The 27,014-nt window shown below is 44.9% G+C and overlaps 1 protein-coding gene across 1 annotated transcript in view; it reads right to left on the reverse strand.

Annotated features, from left to right (window-relative positions):
• Positions 1–3,945: 3,945 nt before the first annotated feature.
• Positions 3,946–27,014, reverse strand: part of LOC140203932 (hepatocyte nuclear factor 3-alpha-like) — a 44,540-nt gene continuing 21,471 nt past the window's right edge. Inside the window, exon 2 of the mRNA XM_072270101.1 lies at positions 3,946–10,313. Within this exon, the coding sequence (XP_072126202.1) occupies positions 9,144–10,313 (1,170 nt within the window). The 3' untranslated portion in view covers positions 3,946–9,143. The remainder of the gene's footprint in view (positions 10,314–27,014) is intronic.

Raw genomic sequence — 27,014 nt, forward strand, 5'->3', positions numbered from 1 at the left:
CCTAGCTTCCCCCTCACTTTATTTACTCCGGCATCTTCCTCCTTCCTTTCCAGTCCAAATGAAGGATCTTGGCAACAGTTGATTCATTTTCATAGATGCTGTCCCATCTGCTGAGTTCCTCCATGTGTTGCTCTGGATTTCCAGCATCTGCAGAATCTCCAGTGAAGATGTCTTTGTCTCTCTCCTGATTGCCTTTCCATCTGGCTCACTCACTTTCCGTGAGATATTCTGCCTTTCTCTGACTGGACACACAAGAGATTGCAGGTGCTGGGATCTGAAGCAACAAACTGGTGCTGGTGGAAATCAGCAGGACAGGAACTGTTGACAATTTGGATCCAGAACTTGCGTCAGGATGAGCACAGAGAGGGGAGATGTAAAGGGAAGGGATGGTGAGGCAGTGATTGGTGGATTGAGGGGGGTGAAAGTTGATGGGAAGGGGTGAGACAGTGATTGGTGGACTGTGGAGGGGTGAAAGTTGATTGGAAGGGGTGAGACAGTGATTGGTGGATTGAGGAGGGTGAAAGTTGATTGGAAGGGGTGAGACAGTGATTGGTGGACTGGGGAGGGGTGAAAGTTGATGGGAAGGAGTGAGACAGTGATTGGTGGATTGAGGAGGGTGAAAGTTGATGGGAAGGAGTGAGACAGTGATTGGTGGACTGTGGAGGGGTGAAAGATGAAGTGATGGAAAGGAGTGAGACAGTGATTGGTGGACTGTGGAGGGGTGAAAGATGAAGTGATGGAAAGGAGTGAGACAGTGATTGGTGGACTGAGGAAAGTGAAAGATGATTGGAAGAGGTGAGACAGTGATTGGTGGACTGAGGAGGGTGAAAGTTGATGGGGAGGAGTGTGACAGTGATTGGTGGATTGAGGAGGGTGAAAGTTGATTGGAAGGGGTGAGACAGTGATTGGTGGACTGTGGAGGGTGAAAGTTAATGGGAAGGAGTGGGACAGTGACTGGTGGATTGAGGAGGGTGAAAGTTGATTGGAAGGGGTGAGACAGTGATTGGTGGACTGTGGAGGGATGAAAGTTGATGGGAAGGAGTGAGACAGTGATTGGTGGATTGAGGAGGGTGAAAGTTGATGGAAAGGAGTGAGACAGTGATTGGTGGACTGTGGAGGGGTGAAAGATGAAATGATGGAAAGGAGTGAGACAGTGATTGGTGGACTGGGGAGGGGTGAAAGTTGATTGGAAGGAGTGAGACAGTGATTGGTGGACTGTGGAGAGATGAAAGTTGATTGGAAGGAGTGAGACAGTGATTGGTGGACTGAGGAAAGTGAAAGATGATTGGAAGAGGTGAGACAGTGATTGGTGGGCTGGGGAGGGGTGAAAGTTGATGGGAAGGAGTGAGACAGTGATTGGTGGACTGTGGAGGGGTGAAAGTTGATGGAAAGGAGTGAGACAGTGATTGGTGGACTGTGGAGGGGTGAAAGTTGATTGGAAGGCTGTAACAGGTAGGGGAAGGGAATAGGGTAGAGATGAGAAACAGTGGTGGGTGGATAATAAACTGAAGCAGTCAAAGAGGAAAGAAAATGGGAGACTGGACTGATTCCACAACCTGGAGGTTCAACTTATGTTTTCCAAATTATTTATTTATTTATTTATTATTTACACAACTTATTTTCTTTTGCACATTGGTGCAAACTACTGCTTCAACTACTGCACAGAGTCTTGTCATCTTCAGAAGTTTTCGGATGACTCTGCCATAGTTGGATGCATCAGCAAGGGAGATGAGGCTGAGTACAGGGCTACGGTAGGAAACTTTGTCACATGGTGTGAGCAGAATTATCTGCAGCTTAATGTGAAAAAGACTAAGGAGCTGGTGGTAGACCTGAGGAGAGCTAAGGTACCGGTGACCCCTGTTTCCATCCAGGGGGTCAGTGTGGTCATGGTGGAGGATTACAAATACCTGGGGATATGAATTGACAATAAACTGGACTGGTCTAAGAACACTGAGGCTGTCTACAAGAAGGGTCAGAGCCGTCTCTATTTCCTGAGGAGACTGAGGTCCTTTAACACCTGCCGGACGATGCTGAGGATGTTCTATGAGTCTGTGGTGGCCAGTGCTATCATGTTTGCTGTTGTGTGCTGGGGCAGCAGGCTGAGGGTAGCAGACACCAACAGAATCAATAAACTCATTCGTAAGGCCAGTGATGTTGTGGGGATGGAACTGGACTCTCTGACGGTGGTGTCTGAAAAGAGGATGCTGTCTAAGTTGCATGCCATCTTGGACAATGTCTCCCATCCACTACATAATGTACTGGTTGGGCACAGGAGTACATTCAGCTGGAGACTCATTCCTCCAAGATACAGCACAGAGCGTCATAGGATGTCAATCCTGCCTGTGGCCATCAAACTTTACAACTCCTCCCTTGGAGGGTCAGACACCCTGAACCGATAGGCTGGTCCTGGACATTTCATAATTTACTGGTAAAATTTACATATTACTATTTAACTATTTATTACTATTTTCTATTACTATTTATTATTTCTATGACTATTACTATTTACTAATAGTAATATTACTATTACTATTTCTATTACTATTTATTATTTATGGTGCAACTGTAACGAAAACCAATTTCCCCCGGGATCAATAAATTATGACTATGACTATGACTGTCCTCCCCACCATTGAGCAGATGTACACAAAGCACTGTGACAAAAAGCAGTATCTATCATCAGGGACCCCAATCATCCAGGCCAAGCTCTCTTCCTGCTGCTGCCATCAGGAAGGAGGTACAGGAGCCTCAGGACCCACACCACCAGGATCAGCAACAACCATCAGGCTCCTGAAACAAAATGGATAACTTCACTCACCTTCACTGCTCCATCATGGAACTGTTCCCACAACCTATGAACTCACTGTCAAGGACTTGTCACCTCACGTTCACAGTTTTTATTGCTTATTTATTTATTTATGATTATTGTATTTGCACAATTTGTTGTCTTTTGCAGGTTGGTTGTTTGTCCGCTTGTGTGAAGTTTTTCATTGATTCCATGGTGTTTCTTTGTAGTTACTGTGAATGCCTGCAAGAAAGCGAATCTCAGGGTTGTATATGATGATGTATACGTACTTTGATAATAAATTTACTTTGAACTTTGATATGGGTGGAGGGGAGGGTGAAGTTGGAGACAGATGCTCGAGGGAGAAAGAGAGAAAACAAAGGCGACTAGTGTTTGGATCTGACAGGTAAAGGAGGTGATAATGGGAGCGGTGAATAGCAGATGGAGTCACAATCAGATAGGAGAGGCAACTAGCTGTGGATTTATAGTCATTATCAGTGGATAGTTTGGCTGCTGTGATGGAGGCAGAGAAATCTAGAAGTATCAGAAATGGTCCACATGAATTTGAGAGTGGGGTGGAACTCATAGCGAAGGTGATAGATTTGATGAGGTCTATGCAGGCACAGGAAGCAGCACCAATGCAGCTGTCAATGTAATGGAGACATTTCGTTTCTCAGTCCACTTCCCCTGTCACATTCATCCCATCTTCCCATTCCTCTTGGTTACATTCTCACCAGCTGCCTCTCCCCTTCTCCTTCTCTGTCTTCCTGTCTGCTTCTTTCACCTGCGTCTTTGTTTGTGTATTTTTTAAATCAATTCTATTGTATTTTTAATTTTCCTGTAAATACAGGAAAATGGGTCTCATGGTAGTACAGGATATATGGTACTGAACACGGTACGTACTTCGATAATAAATTTTACTTTGACTATCTGCTTGTCTCTTTTCCCTGGTCATTCTATCTGAGTATTTCACCATCTCAGTGTGTCTCCCAGTCTCCCTCTCCCTCCCCCTCTCTCCCAGTCTCCCTCTCCCTCTCCCTCTCCCTCTCCCTTTCGACGTATCTCAGTCCCTCATTCCCTGTATAATACTTGTGGATGAAAATCACCTCATGACAATGAGTGAAATTTTGCAAAGTAAAAACAAGTGAATGAGGTGGCGGTACTGAAAATATGTTTTTAATATTACATAGTTGTCACCTTAAATTTAACATGGATCAGAAATGTCACATGATCTGGCAGAGACAAGGCCCTCCACTCCTGTTCTTCATCCTCACTTTCTTCAAATGGGAAGGACACAAAACCCACTGGGCGGATGATGCTTGGTTGTAGAGCACAGCAGGGCACGAGGCTTGGAATGGCTGTGGCTCTCTGTGGGGGCAATTCATCACCAAATAACAAAGGGCATTGGGATACGGTGTTGGTATTACACCAGTACCAGCCTGAGGGCCAGGGCTGTAACCAGCTTGTTTGTGGTGCCTGGGAAACTGGAGCCAGTTACAGCATCTGCATCTCCATTACCAGATCTGGTCTGAGGCCTGGTCACAGTACAAACTTCCCTTAGGGACTAGGCCTGATATAGTACCTGTGTTGTTATGTCCCTGTGGTTCTCAAACTAGTTACAGTACCATGTGGTTCCAGGACTGCTACAGTCCCTATCCCTGTTGCTCTAGGACTGGTTACAGTACCTTTGGTGTTAGGACTCGTTACAGTCCCTGTGGCTCCAAGACTGTTACAGTCTCTGTTGCTCTAGGACTGGTTACAGTACCTTTGGTGTTAGGACTCGTTACAGTCCCTGTGGCTCCAAGACTGTTACAGTCTCTGTTGCTCTAGGACTGGTTACAGTACCTTTGGTGTTAGGACTCGTTACAGTCCCTGTGGCTCCAAGACTGTTACAGTCTCTGTTGCTCTAGGACTGGTTACAGTACCTTTGGTGTTAGGACTCGTTACAGTCCCTGTGGCTCCAAGACTGTTACAGTCTCTGTTGCTCTAGGACTGGTTACAGTACCTTTGGTGTTAGGACTGGTTACAGTCCCTGTTGCTTGGGGACTGGTTGGGCTGATTACTGCCCCTGTGGCTGTAGGGCTGGATACAGTCCCTGGGGCACTAGGCTCAGTTAAAATGGCCACACTGTCCGGCCTGATCACACTTGCGTGTGCATCATTGTCCCCACTGAAGTGTGAGCGGTGTCGGGAGGCTGTTCTTAGAAGGCTTGGATTTCCATTGTGGCTTCCCTCCCCCTTTCTCAATGAGTATTTAAATAAAGAGTTTAACCAACTACTCTACGATGCATTAAAGATACAAGGAAAGAAAAACATTGCTAACACATTTTAAATATAGCAACTAATCTCAAGGACCCAGATCCATTATGTGAAGATTTACAATAAGCTTAATAAAATTAAATTCAATCTGTTTTATACATTTCAGCCAAAGGACAATATCTACATTCACTTCACAAACCAATTACTAAAAGATACAAAATCTTGTCTATTCTACATTCAAACTGCAGAGATGATGATGGTCCTGCAACTTCTAGTTCTCTTACAGTTTAAATTAATTGGAAACTTTACGTGATTGGCTTGCCCCCCATCCACCCATTATTCCTTTTCCTATCTCCTCCCAGAGTCCTTTTCTGCCAATCCTGACATTCACTCCTGACCTTGCTTACAGTTCCAGAGATGCCGACTGTTGCCAGGACACAGTTCTTGAGATGTTGCCTGGAAACAGTTTTAGAGATACTGACAGTTGCTGGGATACAGTTCCTGAGGTCATGACTGTTGCTAGATTGCAGTTCCAGAAATGCCAGTTCCTGAGATGCTGCCTGTTACCAGGATACAGTTACTGAGATGTTGACTGTTGCCCAGATACAGTTACTAAGATGCCGACTATTGCTGGGATACAGTTACTGAGATGCTGACTGTTGCCGGGATACAGTTACTGAGATGCCAACTGTTGCTAGGATACAGTTTCTGAGGTGTTGCCTGCTACCAGGATATATTTCCTGGGGTCCTGTATGTTACCAGGATATAGTTCCCGGGGTCCTGACTGTTGCCAGGATATATAGTTCCAATGCTACTTCCTACTATTAGGATACAGTTTCATCGTTGTTGACTGCTCCTTGAGTACAATTCCAGAGGTACCTTCCAGTGGCTGAGAAGTCATTTGACGATTTCTGGGATACAATTCCAGAGAGACAGCCGGTTACTGAGGTACAGTCGCAAAATGTTACTGAGACACTTTTCCAGGAAGGTTGATTATTGCCATGATATGGTCCCAGAGGTGCTGACTGAGGCTTGGGATACAATTCCAGGGATATTAAGTGTTACTAGGACACACTCCCAAGAATGCTGCTGGGATACATTTCTGGGGGTTACTGGTTCCGGCGCGCTGCTTGGAGCTGGGCTGCAGTTCCAGGGACTCAGGAATTTTATCTGTTACTTGCTGGTGAGTTATTGTGTTATGTTTAATAATGAGGACTTGTAATCAGAGCCCGAAGGGAGACACGTACAGATTATTACTAACTCAGGTGTGTCTCAGGGTGACTTTCACCTCCTAATCCAAGTTCAGCAGGGGAAATGGACCAGTAAAATGTACCTGAGATTCAGATATCAATAAATCCTGTGATTCATTGGGAAGAAATCCCCCATGAGTCTTCCAGGTGACCCCTCTCCCAAACTACCGCTGGGAAACGATTGCAGAGAGATACTTCCTATAAACCTTTGGATGGATTGGAGAATTGGAGAATGATCCCAGAGTGAAAGGGTTAACATATGAGAAGTGTTTGATGGCTCTGGGCCTGTACATGCCAGAGTTTAGAAGAATGAGGAGGGATCTCATTGAAATCAATTGAATATTGAAAGGTCTGGACAGAATGGATGTGGAGAGGGTGTTTCCTGTAGTGAGGCAGTCTAAGACCAGAGGGCGCAGCTTCAGAATAGAGGGATGTCCATTTAGAAAAGGGATGAGGAGGAATTTCTTTAACTAGAGCATAGTGAATCTGTGGAATTCATTGCCACGGGTCGCAATGGAGGCCAAGTCATTGCCTATATTTAAAGCAGAAGTTGATAGGTTCTTGATTAGTCAGGGCGTCAGTGGTTACAGGGAAAAGGCAGGAGGACAGGCTTGAGAGGGATAATAAATCAGCTATGATGGAATGGAGGAACAGACCCAATTGGCTGAATGGCTTATGTTTTACGGCCTTAGGAGCTTATGCTTCAGCTGTGAGGACAGCACATTTCTGTCCTCTCACCACCCCTAGTACCAATTCACTTCCTTGTAATTGACCCACTCCAAGCAAAGCCACCCCCCCAATGCACAGAGATTGCTCGATGAACCCAATCTGCTCAATATTCCCAATCCATTGCCAATGGGGCATCACTTCAGAATAAAGAGTTTTGCATTTTGGTTTGACATCAGAACGGTTGAGAACTTCTAGAGTTTTCCATCCCAGAGAACCATGGATTTTGAGGGGTCACAGGTCATGCAGCAGAAAAAACAACCCTTCGGCCCATTGAGTTCATGTTTAACCCTCATGAGTTTATTTATTTAGGGATACAGCATGGAGTGGCCCATCAGGCCCTTTGAGCTGCACCTCCTGGCAAACCCCAATACCGGTGATTTAACCCCCAGTACCGGTGATTTAACCCCCAATACTGGTGATTTAACCCCCAGTACCAGTGATTTAACCCCAGCCTAATTTACATTGACCAATCAACCTACTAACCGGTATGTCTTTGGAAACCGGTGCACCCAGAGAAAACCCACACATTCCACAGACCCCTTACAGATGATGTTGGCATTGCACTCTGAACTCGAGCTGTGATAGTGTCATGCTAACTGCTACACCACCGTGGTGCCCGCTTAAGGCTGAGATACCTGAGGGGGCTCTGGGGGAACTGATGTGGAAGTGGGTCTCAAATGAGCTCCAATCTTAGTGAGCAGGCTCGAGTCAACTCCCGCCCTTATTTCTCTCATCTTTTCCAAGTCCATCTTTGAGCAGCGGGAGGGGCAAATCTCGTCCAATGGCACCTCCCAATCTATTCCCAACTTATTTCTCTTGTCAGAAAGACAAGACCAACATTATCCTCACTGAGGCTGTTCCTTTGCTTGAAATCCCACCTGTGTCAGCCAGTCAAAAGGTGATCTGTTCTCCCAGTTTCCAGTCCATTCTGGAGATTGTACTGTTCGAGATCTGTCCCAAGTCAGGGATTCTGCCTCGAGGTTACTGCCGTGTAAAATCCAGGAATGGGAATTCTGTTGTAAGGACTTTGCGGCTGCAAGCCAGCCAACATTATAGGCGTGTACATTAGGCGCCACACCACAGCAGTGTAGCAGTTAGCGCAACGCTATTATAGCTTGGGGTCTAGGAGCTTGGAGTTCAATTCTGACGTCATTCATAAGGAGTCTGCAGAATGTGGAATGCACGGTTTTCTCTGAATGCTACGGATTCTTCCCTCAGTCCAAAGATATGCTGGTTGCTAGGTTAATTGGTCATTATAAATTGTCCTGTGATTAGGCTCAGTTTAAATCAGCGGATTGCTGGGCAGTGTGGCCTACTCCCTGCGGTATCTCAATAAAGAAAGAAGAATGAGGATAACCTTATTCAATCAGATAAGGTTTTAAAGGGGCTGGACGGGGTAGATGTTGGGATGTTTCGACATCTGGGAGAATCATAGAAAAGGGAATGTGGACACAAGGGCTGGATACTTAAGACTGAAGTGTGTGGAACCATTTTCTCTCTGTCGCTGGTGAATCTCTGGCATGTTCTGTCTGTGATGCAGGCAAGTCATGAGATAGATAAGTATTAGAAAGCTCCAATAATTGAGGGTGATGGGGAACGAGAACACAGGAGAGGAGATGTCATTTTGTACTTGCCTAGAAATACATGGTGGAACAGGCCCTTCTGGGTATACGAGCTATGCCACCAGCACCCATAAGTTTAACCCATAATCACAGGACAGTTTTCAATGACCAATTAACCTACTAACTGGTCTGTCTTTGGACTGTGGGAGGAAACCGGAGCACCCGGAGGAAACCCACACAGTTCATGGGGAGAACACACAAACTTCTTAGAGACGGAGCCAGATTTGAACTCTGAACTCAGGAACACCCCTAGCTGTAATAGCATCACTCTAACTGTGATACTACCATGGCACCCTTGAATGACGGGGTGGGCTTGAGGGGCCGAGTGCCTACTCCTCCTCCACTCCTCTTGTGTAGGATGGGAATGGTGGGCTGGTAGGGGATGGTGGCGCTAGTGAGTCCCTGGAGAACACAAAGAGGGAGAAGAAGTTCTGGAGGGTTAGTACAGGGAAAGGACGGCACCTCTAGCCACTGGCTCTGCGGCATGGGGAAGCCGCTGTTACGACGTGTTGAGTACAGACCTGTTGTACATCACCTGATAGTAGGGACAGGAATCATTAATTGGGCTGGGAGTTTCGAAGCTGGCCTTGCTCAGCAGTGAGTTGTACGTGTTGCCGTAGTGAAGAGGCTGCTCATAGAGCTTCAGGTCAATCTTGTGCGACTGCTCAGAGGACATCAGGTTGGTGATTGAGAAGGGGTGGTTGAAGCTGTAGTGAGGGTCCATCTTTAGCTCGCTCTGGAGGTCAGGCAGGTGCTGCATGGGGGGCGTCAGCAGGGGATGGGTCATGGCCTGTGGCAACGGGGCAGGCGAAGCGGCAGCCGCCGGGTTCGAACCCTCCACTCTCTGGCACCGCAGCTCCGTCAGAGTCCTCTGCTCTTCCGATCCTGGCGAGGTGTCTGACTGGCTGGACTCGGCATCCTCCGAGCTGGGGCTGGGTGTCTTGCCGTCCTGTCCGGCCTCCAGTCCCTTGGAAGCCTGCTCGAGGCCCGAGCGTGAGGCCAGCTTCTCCTTCTGACACTTGAAGCGCTTCTGGCGGCGCAGGTAGCAGCCGTTCTCGAACATGTTGCCCGAGTCTGGGTGAAGAGCCCAGTAGGAGCCTTTGCCCGGTTTATCTGGAGAGCGGGGCACTTTGACAAAGCAGTCATTGAAGGAGAGTGAGTGGCGGATGGAGTTTTGCCACCGCTGCTGGTTATCCCTGTAGTATGGGAAGAGGTCCATGATCCACTGGTAGATCTCATTGAGGGTCAGCATCTTGCTGGGGGCTTGCTGGATGGCCATGGTGATCAGGGAGATGTAGGAGTATGGCGGCTTGGCGTGACTGAAGGTCCTGCGGTACGATTTGGCTTCCTTCCCTCTGCCCAGCCCCGGTGAGTAAGCCAGCGAGCCCAGAGGCTGGTTCACCGTCTGGTAAGGGGACATGGAATTGATGGGGGCAGTCTGACCTCCAGGAGGTCCAATGCCCGGGCTGATGGAGCTCTGCACGGATGAGAGGCCGTTGGTGATGGGACTGACAGTGGACGGCAGCACAGAGAGCGGGGGACTCAGGTTGGTGTAGGACACGTTGAGCGAAGCGGGCGACAGGTTTCCAACGGAGCCCATGGAGTTCACACTCATATAGCTGTTCATCGACCCCAGGCTGGGGTTCATGTTGCTCACCGCAGGGTAGATCTTTGGGAAGAAACAGAGATTCCAGTTAAACAGGTGAAACAGGCAGTAAAGTCTCCACTCCGCAGTGACACTTTCACTATCCCTGGAGCCGCAAACTTGATGGGAGTCACTTGAAAATGCGCTCCCAAACAACATGCAGCAGCTAGTTTGCACTCATGAAGCTCGCACTTGGCCCACTATACCACGCAAAGTTAGTAAAGTGGTTAAGAAGGCGTATGGTGTGCTGGCCTTCATTATTTGGTGGGATTGTGTTCAAAAGCCACGAGGTAATATCGCAGTTCCAGAGAACTCTGGTTAAACCACACTTGGAGTATTGTATTCATTTCTCATTACAGGAAGGATATGGAAGCTTTAGAGAAGGTGCAGAGATTTACCAGGATGCTGCCCGCATTTGCGAGCGTGTCTCAAGCTAGATCTCTTCTCTTTGGAGCAAAGAGGCTGAGAGGTGACCTGGTAGAGGTGTGTAAGATGATCTTTGTGCTTGGAAGTAGGTACAAGGAGGATGTCTGAGGTAAGTTTTTCACACAGAGAGTGGTGGGTGGGTAGAATGCACTGCCAGCGAAGGTGGTGGAGGCAGATACAATAGGGCCTTTTAAGACACTCTTAGATAGGTACATGGAGCTTAGAAAAATAGAGATTTATGTGGTAGGGAAATTCTAGGCAGTTTCTAGAATAGGTTACATGGTCAGCACAACATTGTGGGCCGAAGGGCCTGTAATGTGCTGTCGATTGCATCATTTTAAAGTGAATGGAGGAAAGTATACGGCGGGGGGCGGGTGTCAGAGGTTGTTTTATTTGCAGTGTGTGTGTGTGTGTGTCTGCGTGCGCGCACACACTTCTTTTGCTGTTGGCACACAAAGGAATTTAAACTGCACAAAAGGTTGTCTCCCTCTACCTCATTGGCAGTTTAAGTATATTTTACGATCGTATACAATCAAATTACACAGCACAAGATTTTTGCACACACTGATCATTACATATTAGAGGGAACATTGGCTGGGAGATAAGGTAGAAATCCCTTGCTTTTCTTCTAAATAGTGCCTTGAGACCCTTTCCACATCTACCCAAATGGCTGAATGTCTCACCCCGTAGCATCTCTTCAGTCCTGCACTGGTGTCAGCCCAGACAACATGCTCAAGCTTGCAGAGTGGTTCAGAAAGCCACTACCTTCTTGCTAGGAGTCTCATTGGAGCCGGGCAGATATGTACTGCTGTCTTACAACGAAATAAGTGGATGGGATGGGTCTTCAGAGAAAAGGTTGGATAGGCTGTATTAATGTACAGATGTCCCCCCCCCCCCACCCCGCTTCTTCTATTCCCGACATTGGCCTCTTACCTCTTCTCCTCACCTGCCTATCACCTCCTCCTGGTGCCCCTGCTCCTTCCCTTTCTCCCATGGTCCACTCTCCTCTCCTATCAGATTCCTTCTTCTCCAGCCCCTTACCTTTCCCACCCACCTGGCTTCACCTATCGCATTCTAACTTCCCCTCCCTCTCCCCACCTTTTTATTCTGGTGTCTTCCCCTTCCTTTCCAGTCCTGATAAAGAGTCTCAGCCTGAAATATCAACTGTTACTTCATTTCCAGCTGCTGCTGAGTTCCTCCAGCATTTTATGTGTGTTACTCTGGATTTTCAGCATGTGATTACGATCGGCTGTGTCCCTGCTGTTTCGAAGACTGAGAAGAGACTTGACTGAAAAATGACAGGGTGGATATGGAGAGCATCTTCTCTATTGTGACAGATCTTGGTATTTGTTGTGCTAGAGCTGAGACACTTTTTTTAATAAGAATTATAGAAAGACATAGCACAGTTCAATTTAAACCTGAGCCTTGTCCCACCAACACGGAATCAAATTCATGACCCCTTGTGGGTGGATGTCACTTGTTCTTTTCGTGTGTGTTAAAGATTGGGGTCAAGTTAGTATCGATGTCACTCTAACCATCTTATCCATGATGTCTGGTTATGCCAATCCCTCTGCCCATACCAGGTCCATATCCCTCTACTCCTTTCCTGTTTGAGCACAAAATGCCGGAGGGACTCAGCAGGTCAGGCAGCATTTATGAAAATGAATAAACAGTCGATGTTTTAGGCCGAGACTCTTCAACAGGACTGGAAAGGAAGGGGGAAGAGGCCAGAATAAAAAGGTGGGGAAGGGGGAGGAGGACAAGCCAGAAGGTGATAGGTGAAGCCAGGTGGGTGGGAAAGGTAAAGGGCTGGAGAAGGAGGAATCTGACAGGAGAGGAGAGTGGACCATAGGAGAAAGGGAAGGGGGAGGTGATAGGCAGATGAGGAGAAAAGGTAAAGGGCCAGGGTGGGGAATAGAAAAGAGAAGGGAGAGGGCGGAGAAATGGATGTGAATGTCATCAGGCTGTCCAAATGTTTCTTTGATGTTGTAATTATATCTGCGTCAGCTACCTCTTCTGTGTGTTCACTGCAGATATTCACCACTCTGTGTGGAAAACCTACCCCTTAGATCTCCCCTCACCTTAAAGCTGTGCCCTCTGGTATAAGAATCCTCTGCCCCAGGAAAAAGATCTATCTGGCATATCTATGCCCCTCATGATTTTGTGACCTCTGTAAGGTCACCCCTCAGCTCCTAGCTTCCAGTGAGAATAAAGCCAGACTCTCCTTATCTTGTGCTAGTGTTATCTTGAGTTTACAGTCATTCCTAACACCTGTTGGTGCTATAGATGCACAGGGCATGTCACAATGATTCATCAATACATGCAATAAAAATTGCAATATTGCTTCAGTAATTATAGCTGAATCATGTACATATGCTTCAGAGATTACTGCAGAAAAGTTCTGCACATTTTGAAGAACGAAGACAAAATGACTGTCTAACTCACCAGCGCCAAATAAATAACAGCATGTTAAACCAAACCAAACTCTGCTTAAGGTGTCAAAGCTTCTTGCTTGTTGCTTCAAGCCAGGCAATGAGCTGTTTGCTTCAACTGATATCATTCAATTAATACATCAAAGGCACAGACAGTTGAGATTTCTTAATCCCTATTGATATTAACATCTCGGTTCCCATGGAGATAATAAAATCAGTTTAACCCATCTGGATATTCTTTTGTTCTCATCCACCAATGGTACAGATCTGCAGCCTGCCTCTTGGTCTGGGAGGTGTGGAGGTGCTGACAGAAGTGAACAGGTACATAATGATAGTTATAAATGCAAAGGTCACTCCAAGAGACTTCCCAATGTCATATAAACCGATAGTGACTCATGAGATCCAACTCCATGGGTTGGGTTGGGTTGGTGCACACTCTGATGGAATGCTCGGGTTCGGATAATTTTGGGCTGTGGTGGCATGACCCTGTACCTCATCCAGGCTGGGATGATTTACACAGTATTCCCGCATGTGTCCTCTGCTCTTGATGAATGTCCGTGCAGCAGAGTACATGCATCCTGTGAATGCCCCCACTTTCAGTGAGGTGCAGAAAAGATCATCTCCTGAGGTGCAATATCTCTAATTATACACACACCAGCTGGTACATACGTAAAGAAACAGTGACTGACAAACGCCTGCACTGGTAAACATTGTCTCAGTGTGCTGTGGAGTTTTATTTTTATTTTTTTAGAGATATAACTTGGTAACTGACCCTCTGGCCTGTTGAGGAGGCCACACCCCCAATTATCCACGTGACCAACTAACCTGCTAACTTTAGAATTTCCTCTGGAGCACCCGGAGGAAGCTCACAGGGTCAAGGGGAGAAAGTACAAAATTCCTTACAGACAGTGACAGAACTCAACCCCAGTCCCTGGCTCTGTAATAGTGCGACACTAACCGCCGCGTTATCATGCCGCCTGGCAGGTCGTCTCACAGAATCATACAGCACAGACACAGGCCCTTCAGCCCACACTCTTCACACAACCTATCAGAACGAATCCCATTTACCGACACTTCACCTGTAACTTTCCTAGTCTAGGCACTTGACTGTTGTGAGTGTCTGCCTCCGACACTCATTTGACATCCACGCCTGCTTGGCCAAAGATGGAAGCCCAATAGGAGATGAAGGCCAGACGCACTAAGCTCTCCCTCTGACGTTAAGTATCAGTGGTGCAGAGGTTCTGCAGGAAAGAGGCAGGATCCCATTCATCACAAAAGGGTTGCTGGGTCATTTTGTTTGGTTTCAATAGTTTTAATTATATGTTGCCGTAATAACATTCATTAAATTTTTAGTTATCTGTTACAAATTTTTTAAATTAAATCCATTTCAACAATATTTTAAAAAATCTCAATGAGAAACATTATTTTAAGATGTTAAACATTATTCTAAAACATACGACACCAGCGTAGCAGTTACTGTGACACTATTACAGCTCGGGGCATTGGAGTTCAGAATTCCATTCCAGCGTCATCTCTAAGGAGTCTGTATGTCCTCCCCGTGCAATGGGTGAATTTCCTCCAGGTGCTCCGGTTTCCTCCCACAGTCCAAAGATGTTATGGTTAGTAGAATAATTGGTCATTGTAAATGACCCTTTGATAGGAGAGTAGAGAGCACCATGGGAGAGAAGGAAGGACGAGAGGCACCAGGAGGAGGTGATGGGAAGAAGAGTGGAGGTAAGAGGGGAGCCAGAATGGGGAATGGGAGAAGACGGAAAGGAAAGGGGGAGTTGGAAACATTACCGAAATTGAGAGAAATTGATGTTCATTCCAACAGGTTGGAGGCTAGCCAGACAGAATATGAGGTGTTGTTCCTCCAACCTAAGAGTGGCAGTAGAGGAGGCTGTGGACCACCATGCTGGAATGGGAGTGGGAAGTGGAACGAGAATGGTTGGCCACTGGGAAATCCTGTTTTTGCGGATAGAGCAAAGGTGCTTGACCAAGCAGTCCCAAAGTGGGTGTACTTCAATTGGGTTGATAAAAATGCCATTACTGAAGTGAACCAGGGACATTTGCAGAATACACAGAATGCAAGCTTACAGCAACGTTCATGACAAAAGCTCTGAAGTTGTGCTCTGACACCTCATAACAGACATCCCACCTCTCCCAGAAGTTCTGGGAGTCTCCCACATATTGATAGTGGCTCCCTGATGCCCACAAGTTATATACAATATCTCGGAAATTGATTTTTTTGAGAGAGGAGAGGGAGAGGGATGTAGTGAGAGAGTGACAGAGAGAGCATCCTGATTGGTCTCTCTTTGTGCTAAGTAGACTTATCAGTTTTCTCTGTGGGTGGGCTTTACAGTCGACCTCTCTCTCTCTCTTTCATTGTCCATCAGTTCAGTTTAGTGTCCTACAGCGCCATGGCAGAGTGTTCCAAAAAAAGAAAATATAAACCGTACTTCACCCCAGACTACACTAAAGTGTACCCCTGCCTAATAGGGGTCAAAAATAATGACAGTGTTGCTCACTGCACTGTTTGCAACAGTGACTTTTCTATTGCCCATGGTGGGTTAAGACTGTAAAAGACATGTTGAGGTGAGTTTAACAGGTGTCATTTGTTCATTAGCATAGCTAACGTTATTTAAACTAGCTGGCTGGCTGCCAAGGAACTACGCTATTGATGTCCTACGTGATGAGGCCAAACTCCCTGTAGACTTGCATAAAGTTGTAATCGAATAAAAAAAGACTCCATGATGATATAATATAGCATAACATAATATGATATAAGTACAAATTTTAATGTCACATTTTCCGCATAAGGCAATATAATAAGGATACACCTTATGCTATTACTTCTTTAAGGGACCACAACATATTAGGGAGGCTAAGCCCTCAGCCCCCCCCCCCCGTTTCACCATTCCCAATTTCCGTTTCCCTCTCTCCTTACCCACCCATCATTTCCCTCTGGTTCTTCTCCCCCTTCCCAGCATTGTGTGTGTGTGTTGCTGAGTTCCTCCAGCATTCTGTGTGTGTACTGTAATACAATGCTGCTCCATACTTACTCTGTGCTATTGACAGGAATCGTGCTGCAATGGCCCAGAGTTTGTGGGAAACCACTGCCAATTAAAACCTGTTGAATATTGAAAGGCCAAGATAGAGTGGACGTGGAGAGGATGTTTCCTATAGTGGGGGAGTCTCGGACCAGATGCCACAACCTCAGAATGGAAGGATGCCCTTTCAGAATAGAAGAGATGAGGAGGAACTTCTTTAGCCAAAGGGTGGTGAGTCTGTGGAATTTGTTGCCGGAGATGTCTGTGGAAGACAAGTCATTGAATATCTTTAAAGTAGAGGCTCTTAATCAATAAGGATGTCAAAGTCTATGGGAGAAAGCAGGAGAATGGGTTTCAGAGGGATAATAAATCAGCCATGATGGAATGATGAAGCAGACTCGATGGGCCAAATGGCCTAATTCTGTTCCTTTGTCTTATGGTCCTATGGCAGTTGTGTGTGTAACCAGCTGACTGGAATACCTTGCAGTAGCTGTTAGCTGGTGCACTTCATGAATGAACAGTGGATTCAGGCGGGACAGAGTCAGAATCAGAATCAGGCTTAATATCACCGGCATATGTCATGAAATTTGTTGTTTTGTAGCAGTACAGTGTAATATATAATAATAAAAAACTATAAATTTCAAAATTACTATACGTGTGTGTGTGTGTGTGTGTGTGTGTCTGTGTGTGTGTGTGTGTGTGTGTGTGTGTGTGTGTGTGTGTGTGTGCGTGCGCGCGCAGTGCATAAAGAGAGGAAGCAAGTATTGAGATAGTGTTCATGGGTTCATTGGCCTTTCAGAAATCTGATGGTGGAAAGCATGGAGCTGTTTCCAAAAATTTGAGTGTGTATCTTCAGGCTCCTGTATCTCCTTCTCGATGGTAGCAATGAGAAGGGACATGACCTGGCTAACAGGAGTCCTTAATGATGGACGCTGCCTTTCTGAGGCATTGCCATTTCCCAGTATCTGGGCAAGGAGACTTGCCAAACAAATTGGGCCAGGTGCAGATCGAGCATGGCCGGGGATAACAAGAAGTTTCACATCTCTTACATTTACTTCATTTGTTTTAGTTTGTATATTTTGATTCTGATTGTATTTTAAAATTCCTGGTATGGTCTGGTGTTTCAAATTATTTTTGAAGGAAGTCATATTTTAACTTTGTTAATAGAATATTTTAATAATCTTTGAGTGGCACTGGATATCAGAGAAATTCTGCAATACATTTTGACAGATTTAAGTATTGGTGAGGAGTTTGTTTGACAGATTGACAGCACTTTACTGAATCTTTTTCTGCATTCCACCCAACCCTAAAATGGGACAGTTTTTAAATGGTGGCAAAAGGAAGGGATGGGGTCTAGACACCGACTCCAACGCCGAGACCGGTAAGGAAAGCAAATGCAGGGATACTCTGACATGCCTGAATACAACAACACAATGAAGAGCAGAGTAATCATCACTCAGACACACACACAAACAGTGGCACTATGATTTAAATACAAACTTCACCTGATTTGAAGCACAAAAAAACTATCTGCACATACACTCAATAGCCACTTTATTAGTTACCTCCTGTACTTAATAAAGTGGCCACTGAGTGTGTGTTCATGGTCTTCTGCTGCTGTAGCCCATCCACTTCAAGGTTCAACATGTTGTGTATTCAGAGACACCCTTCTGCACACCACTGTTGTAACATGTGGTTTTTTGGGTTACTGTTGCATTCCACTGGCTATTCTTCTCTGACCTCTCTCATTAACAAGGTGTTTTCTCTCACAGAGCTGCCGCTCACTGGCTTGTTTTTTCGTTTCTTGCACCATTCCCTGTAAACTCTAGAGACCGTTGTGCATGAAAATCCCAGAAGATGATTAGTTTTTGAAATGCTCAAACCACCCCGACTGGCACCAACGATCATTTCACAGTCAAAGTCGCGTATTTCTTCCCCATTCTGATGTTTGGTCTGAACAACAAATGAACCTCTTGACCATGTCTACATGCTTTTATGTATTGAGTTGTTGCCACATGATTGGCTAACTAGATATTTGCATTAAGTTGTACCTAATAAAGAGGTCACTAGGTGAATAATCATAATCCTATCAACATACACACACAGCGTCATGGCAGAAAGCATCTGCACATGCATAGCAACATGCTAATTGGCTAATGGTAGTTAATAGTCATGATATACAGTAAGCTACATATTTTCACACTAATACCAATGTATTGGAAGACACAGTGATTCATTAATGTAACCTGGGGAAAAGTACACACGCAGGACAACAAATACTTTTTCGGGTCTTAAATTCCTTTATCTGTTTTAGATGTTCTATTGCAATTTTACTCGTGAAAATCTTTCCTCATCAAACCTGAGGAAAGCATTCGAACGTTGTCCTTTCTAGAACATGGCAACTCTTTGTTCTACTTCACCCATGAAAAATGACATCACCGTTTTCTTTTAAAGGCACAGGCAGCTATTTTAGCATTACCAAGGTGAATACATAAGTGCACTTTAACAATAAAAACTGATATTCAATGGTCACCTGTTACATTAATATTAACAATTAATATTAGCACACACAGATGAACACTCTAATGGTAGAATCAGATTCAGATTTATTTCTCACAGTACATTGAGACACACAGTGAAATGTGTCATTTGTGTTAAAAACCAACACACCCAAGGGTGCGCTGGGGGCAGCCTGAAGAGTCACCACACACTTCAGCACAAACACAGCCTGCTCACAATGTGCAGCATAGCAACAAACACACGGCACAGAGCAACACAGGCAACAACAGCAACGACAGTGTAAGATGGGACAAATTCAAATACTGTGATGAATATAGGACTGAAGGTAGTATATTTGAATGCACCCGGAATATAGATCTTGTAGCGCAGATAGAGATTGGCGCGTATGACGTTGTGGGTATCACTGAGTCGTGGCTGAAGGAAGATTATGTTTGGGAGCTTAACATCCAAGAATACACATTTTATTGAAACGACTGGTGGGTAGGCAGAGAGGCGAGGTGGTTCTGTTGGTAAAAAATTAAATGAAATCCTGAGAAAGAAGTGACATAGGATTGAAAGACATAGAATCTTGTGAGCAGAGTTAAGGAACTGCAAGGGTAAAAACGACCCTGATGGGAGTTATATGCAGGCCTCCGAACAGTAGCCAGAATGTGGATTACAATTTACAATGAGACATAGAAAATGCATGTCAAAAAGGCAATGTTACGATAGACACAGGGGATCCAATATGCAGGTAGATTGGGAAAATCAATTTGGTGCTGATGTTGGATCCCGAGAGAGAGAGTTTGTTGAATGCCTATGAGATGGCTGTTTAGAACAGCTTGTGGTTGAGCCCACTAGGGGATCAGCTCTTCTGGATTGGGTATTGTGTGATGAACTGGACTTGATTAGGGAGAGGAAGGTAAGGGAACCTTTAGGAGGTAGTGATCATAATGCAATTTGAGGGGGAGAAGCTAAAATCAGATGTATCAGTATTACAGTGGACTAAAAAAAATTACAGTGGCATGAGAGAGGAGCTGATTGAAAGGAAACACTAGCAGGGATAATGGCAGATAATGGCTGCAATTTATGGGAGCATTTAAGAAATCGCAGGAAGATGCATCCCAAAGAAAAAGACGTATTCTAAAGGCAGGATGACACAATCTAGCTGACAAGGGATGTCAAAGCAAAAATAAATGCAAAAGAGAGGGCATATAATAGTGCAAAAATTAGTGGGAAGTTAGAGGATAGGGAAGCTTTTAAAAACCAACAGAAGGCAACTAAAAACAGTCATAAGGGGGGAAAAGATGAAATACGAAGGTAAGCTAACCAATAATATCAAAGAGGATACCAAACATTTTTTTCAGATCTATAAAGAGTAAAAGAGAGGTGAGAGTAGATATTGGGCCACTGGAAAATGGAGAGGTAGTAATGGGGGATTAGGAAATAGCAGACAAACTGAATAAGTATTTTGCATCACTCTTCACTGTGAAAGACACTAGCAGCAAGCTGGAAGTTCAAGAGTGTCTGGACCGTAATTGAGTGCAGATGATTTTAGTAGCAGAATACTAATGATATTAAAACACACATCACCAAACTAAGAGTACTGGGATGAGGACATAAATTGTCAGATTAATGACTGTATAAACGCACATACACACACACATACACACACACACACACACACTTTTAGAACAGAGTTGAGTGGGGAGTTCTTTAACCAGAGGGTGGTGATCTGTGGAATTCTTTGCCATGGGTGGGTGTGGAGGCCAGGCCATTGAGTATATTTAAAGCAGAGCTTGGTAGGTTCTTGGTTAGTAAGGGTGTCAAAGGTTTCAGGAGAAGTCAGGAGAATGGGGTTGAGAGGGTAATTTAATCAGCCATGATAACAGCACATACTCGATAGGCTGAATAGCCTAACTCTGCTCCTATGTCATATGGTCTTATGGACTTACACACACACACACACACACACACACACACTCAACACAAATACTAGTGATATTAATACACGCAGAGACACAATAATGGTAGCGACATCAGACATGGTGACATTCGAACTGTAATTATCAGTACATGCAATGACACCTGAATAGTAATGGTATTACCACTAACATTGTGAAAGGTTACGGTAATGATATTTGCAAACACAATGACATAGTAATAATTTCACTGGCGATGCCAGTACACACCGGCATTAATAGTAATGATATAATCACATGCACTAATGACAAAGATGCAATCACACACAAAGTGACACAGTATTATTAGTAGAATTTAAATCCTGATACTAGTGGTGTTCGAGTACTATGGCATGCAACACATACAGTGATATTACCATCACACAAAGTGACATGTTACAACTAATGATATTAGCTCCCATATTACAGCACAAGGGCATATTGATATCAGTGATAAAGATATTCAGTCAAAGGGAGCATCTGATATAAATGCACAATGTGCAGCAGGTCAAGAAGATGAGAAATGTACGGAACTGAACACTTGCTCTGACATGCTAATAGAAATGAGCCACATTCTTATGAACATTGACATCACCCCGGATGGGGGACGATACAACCATACGACCAGAAGACATAGAAGCAGAATTAGGCCACTCAGCCCATCGAGTCTACTCCATTTCATATGGCTGATCCACGTCCCTCTCAACCCCATTCTCCTGCCTTTTCCCCATAACCTAACTCACCCTAACTAATCAAGAACCTTTTAATCTCCACCTTAGATGCACCCACTGACATGGCAATGAATTCCACAGATTCACCACCCTCTGGCTAAAGAAATTTCTCCTTATCTCTGTCTATTCTAAGGCTGTGCCCTCTGGACCTAGACTCCCCTACTAAAGGAAACATCCTCTCTGCATCCACACTATCTAGGCCTTTCAACATACGATAGGTTTCAATGAGAGCTCCCCTCATTCTTCTAAATTCCAGTCAGTACAGGCCCAGAACCTTCAACTGCTGTTCATATGGTAAACCTTTCCTTCCTGGAATCACTCTTCTGAACCTAATACAAGGGAGCATAACTTTATCATGATTGGAAGAAAGTATAGGTGGGATGTCACAGGTAGGCTTTTTCACACAGAGTGGTAGATGCGTTAATTGTGCTGCCAAAGGTGTTGGTAGAGGCAGATACATTGGGAATATGTAAGAGACTCTTAGATAGGCATTTGGATGAAAAGAATAGGAAGGGCTATGTGTGAGAGAAGTGTTAGCTTGATCTTGGAGCACGATAAAGGGTTAGCACAACATTGTGGGTTGAAGTGCCTGTACTGCGCTCTAGAGTTCTATAGTCTATGCTCCCCAGTTATGGACCAACATGTGAGATTCAGTGGTAGCCATGGAGGGCACGTCAATGCTGACAGGCTTGCCTGGGGAGTGGTGCCTGGCAGAGAAAGGAGATTGGTAGTCATGGGCCACACTGAAGCCTGGGGTTGGGTCAGAGATCGGGTAAGCGGCAGGAATTTAGGAAAATGGACTGATGATCAGGGTGAGTGGGAGAGTACAGGGTTAGCTTCTGGCATGAGGGTTGTGGGGAGGCTGTCTGGGAGATGTTCAAGGCTTTGAGGGCTTTAGAGGATTGTAGTAAGTGTGTGAGGGTGTGGTTCAGACCTGAGTTCATACATGGGTTGGGTCTTTAGTATGTCAGCTGATTGAGGAGGTGGGGGTTGGCGTCAGGAGTTTGGAACCTGGGCTGGACCTTTGTTGAAGGGGGTTGGTTCATTTGCAGACAAGAGGTGGGACATGGGATTAGAAGGTTAAAATATAATTTCCTTAGTGGTCTTCAGTTGTGCATAGTGTATATGAATGCCTAACTGTTCAACGATGATCACTCCCAGGATAACCTGATCTATCTAAATCCAGTCTCAAGGTAGTATATAAAATCAGAATCAGGCTTATTATCACTGGCATGTGTCGTGAAATTTGTTTATTTAGCAGCAGCAGTTCAATGCAATACATAATATAGAAGAAGAAAAAAAATCGAATAAAGTATACGTATAATGAATAGATTAAAAATAGTGCAAAAACTGAGATGATATATGCTAAAAAGTGAGGTAGTGTTCACAGGATCAATGTCTGTTTAGGAATTGGATGGCAGAGGGGAAGAAGCTGTTCCTGAATTGCTGAGTGTGTGCCTTCAGGCTTCTGTATCTCCTACCCGCTGGTAACTGGTTTCCTTGGATTCTGCCTTATGCATCATTAGATAATTAATTTACATCGACTTTTCTCCAAGAGGCGCATTCCCAGGGAAGTGATGTAACTTGATGCATACCTGGCACAGATAGCACACCAGTTGCACACATGTATCCCATATCAGGAACTGGGCGATATAATTTCTGCAGTGAGGTTGAACAATGGTTGAGAGCGCATTTCACTCTAAAATCCTAAAATAAGCAGAACTACATAATTCCTCAGCTGTAACATGAACCCACCAATGTACACTGATTAGCGCAAAAAGTTACAGTATATAATAAAAGCACACAGAGAGTTTCGTCAAATAATTCACATGCAGAGATGGGTCAACTAACTGAAACACAGAGAGTCTCATCAACTGACTCAAACACAGAGACAGGTCAAGTAACTCAAATATGGAAATGGGTCAAGTGACTCAAATACGGAGAGTTTCATCAAATAATTCACATGCAGAGACGGGTCAACTAACACAAATACAGAGAATCTCATCAGCTAACTCAAACACAGAGATGGGTCAACTAACTCAGATACAGAAAGTTTCATAAAATAATTCACATGCAGAGACAGGTCAACTAACTGAAACAGAGAGAGTCTCATCCACTAACTCAAACACAGACAGTGCCATCACAGGTCACTCTGAGGGTCACAGCACACATTGCATATCTGGGATGTCCACAGGTCTCGCTGAAGATCACAGCACTTTCTGTACATCTGGGGTGTCCAAGGTCACCCTGAGGGTCACAGCACACACTGCACATAGAAACATAGAAATATAGAAAACCTACAACACAATACAGACCCTTTGGCCCACAAATCTGGGGTATCCACAGGTCTCTCTGAGGGTCATAGCACACACTGCACATCTGGGGTATCCACAGGTCACCTTGTGCTTCAGATGTTCACAACTGTCTGCTAGTTACTGTAAGTGAGGCAGTCAGTGCCTCCTGGTTGGTCCTGTCAAATATATATCCTCTGCCCGTTCAAGAAACACAGGTAGCTCCTGGTGTCCTGGAGCCCATGCACACAAAGTGCCATTCACCGTCTTTTGGAACTTGACCATCACCATAGATGGTGGGTGATGGTTACCGGGAGGGGATCGCCCCACAGCTGAGCGAGCATTCTGTCAACAACTGGACATTGCTGGTTGGGGCAGCAGATCCCCTACTGAGATAGGTGATCCTTGATTTACAGCAGGTTTAATACCACCGGCGTGTGTTGTGAAATTTGTTACACGGCAGCAGTACGGTACAAAACAGAATAATGCAAACTATATTTCAATAAGTTTGTCAACGAGGGGTGCAATGCAAGTTTGTTAATCTGGCAAGAGCACAGGAGAGGTGTGGGGCAGGTAGCAGAGGAGTTCCGGGGCAGGGGGTGGTGAGGGTACAGACAATTAAGTAAGTTGTGCAAAGAAAGGGGAAAAACATTAGTGAGGAAGTGTTTATGGGTTCAATGCCCATTCATAAATCTGATGGCAGAGGGGAAGAAGCTGTTCCTGAAACATTGAGTGTACATCTTCAGGCTCCTGTGCCTCCTCCTTGATGACAGCAATGAGAAGAAAGCATTTCTGGATGATGGCAGACCTTACTGATGGACGCCCCCTTTCTGAGCCATCAGCTTTTGATGGTGTACTCTATGCCTTTGAGGCTACCACCCATAGTGGAGCTGGCTGAGTTTACAACTTTCTGCAGCTTCTTTCGATCCTGTGTCATGGCCCCTCCACACCAGACAGTGATGCAACCAGTCAGAATGCTCTCCATGGTACATCTGTAGAAATTTACCACTTTCTTTGGTGACAAACCAAATCTCCTCGAAATCTTAATGAAATATAGCCGCTGTCGTGCCTTCTTTGTAATTGCATCAATATGTTGGGCCCAGGATAGATCTTCGGAGCTGTTGACATCCAGGAACTTGAGACTGCACTTGACGTCCAGCAGTTTGCTGCAACACCGTTAATTCTTTGGGGTACGTTTTCGGTTCGCAAATCTACTTCTGCTCATAACAAATGCTTTGCCACTCTCCATGCATGGCAATTCACAGCTTAGAAATGTATATAACATAGAACATACTGCACCAGGCAGGCTCTTCAGCCCACAATGGTGTGCTGACACTTTGACCTACTCCAAGATCAATCTAACCCTTCCCTCCCATATAGCCTTCCATTTTTCCTTCATCTGTGCGCCTATCTAAAAGTGTCTTAAATGTGCCTAATCTGCCTATACCACCACCCCTGCAGCACATTCCATGTCTCTACCAAACTGTGTAAAAAACCTCCCTTTGACATCCCCCCTATACTTTCTTCCAATCATCTTAAAATTATGTCCCCTCATAATTTTATAGCCATTTCCATCCTGGGGAAAAAGTGCTGGCTGTCCACTTCATCTCTGCCTCTTATCATCTTGTATACCTCCATCATTCTCCTTCTCTCCAAAGAGAAAAATCCCTAGCTCGCTCAACCTATCCTTATATGGCATGCTCCCTAATCCAGGCAGCATCCTGATAAACCTCCTCTGCATTCTCTCTAAACCTTTCACATCCTTCCTATAATGAGGCAACCAAAACTAAAGACAATATTCTAAGTGTGGTCTAGCCAGTTTTATAGAGCTGCAATATTACCTCTCTCAGACTCAGTGCCATGACTACTGAAGACCAACACTTTATTCACCTTCAAATTCATGTAAAATACATTTCATCCAATATTGCAGATTTACAAAATCTTGCTTTGTTAAAGTTCTTTCTAGGAAGAAACTCTGAGAGGCGCTTCTTAATAGTGGGTAGGATGGAGTTTCCTCAAGGGAATTTGACTGCACTGAAGTCCAAGGCACTATGTAAGGCTCAGCAATATGGAGCAAGGTTCAATGGGTGCATACATAGGTTTGATTCCAGGCCTGTATGATGCCACCCTGATCTGAAGGATGTCACTGCGTAGACAGAGCATTCTGTGACCAGTCTTCACTGAATTTACAAGGATGAAGGGAGGGTCTAAATGAAACCCACTGAATATTGGAAGGCCTAGACAGAGTGGCCATAATGAGGATGATTCCAATAGTGGGAGAGTCTAGGACCAAAGAGCACCCAAGATAGCTGTGGAGATCATCATGGGGTAAGATTAAGGTGGAGGTTGATTGGTTCTTGATTAGTAAAGGCATGAAAGAGTATAGGAAGAACGCAGGAGAACGGGGTTGAGATGGAAAATAAATTAGCTGATTAAATGGCAGAGCAGACTCAATGGACTGAATGGCCTAATTATGCCCCTCTCTTTTATGGCCTTAAGGTAGTTAGTGAGGAGCATGAGAGAGGGCAACAAGTTGGAGATCATAGATCATGTTGCTGCCAATGTTATAGCAGAAAGTAGGATGGCAGCCTGAAGAAACATTAGAGGACATCAAACAACACAATCTTAAATAAGTTCCATCATGTCCTCAGCTCTCCCCACCATCAAGGTCATCTGCAAGAGGTGATTTCTCAGGACGGCAACATTCATCAGCAGGGAACTCCACCATCTGTGGAAAGCCACTTCTTAATGCTGTCTCCCCTCAGAGTTCAACACAGCTTCCTCCCCACTGCCGTCAGATTTTTGAACTGACCCAAAGAGCCCTAACTCTACTTTGGTCTATATCTCTCTTTCTCTCTAAGAGGGAACTTCTTCATTCAGAGGGCAGAGTGCGTGTGCAACCAGCTGCCAGTGGAAGTGATGGATGTGGGTTCATTTGCAAAATTTATGAGAAATTTGGATGTAGATGGATGAGAGGAATGTGGTGCTGGTGCAGGTTGTTGGGACTATCTGTGCTGTAGCACCCTATATCTCTCTCAATTTTCACTAATGACAATTAATTATGTTTATTCTGTCATATAATTTATATTAATTTAAATTTATATCAACTTATAAACACAAGAGACTTTGCAGATGCTTGAAATCCAGAGCTACACACACAACAAGCTGGAGGAACTCAGCAGGCTAGGAAGCATCTATGGAAAAGAACAAACAGTCAGCATTTTGGGCCAAGACCCTTATTCAGAACTGGAAAGGAAGGGGGAAGACACCAGAATAAAAAGGTGGATGGGGGAAAGAGGACAATCTAGAAGGTGATTAGTGAAGGCAGGTAGGTG

This window comes from Mobula birostris, chromosome 10 (genome assembly GCF_030028105.1).
Source record: "Mobula birostris isolate sMobBir1 chromosome 10, sMobBir1.hap1, whole genome shotgun sequence".
In the NCBI taxonomy this organism is placed as follows: domain Eukaryota; kingdom Metazoa; phylum Chordata; class Chondrichthyes; order Myliobatiformes; family Myliobatidae; genus Mobula; species Mobula birostris.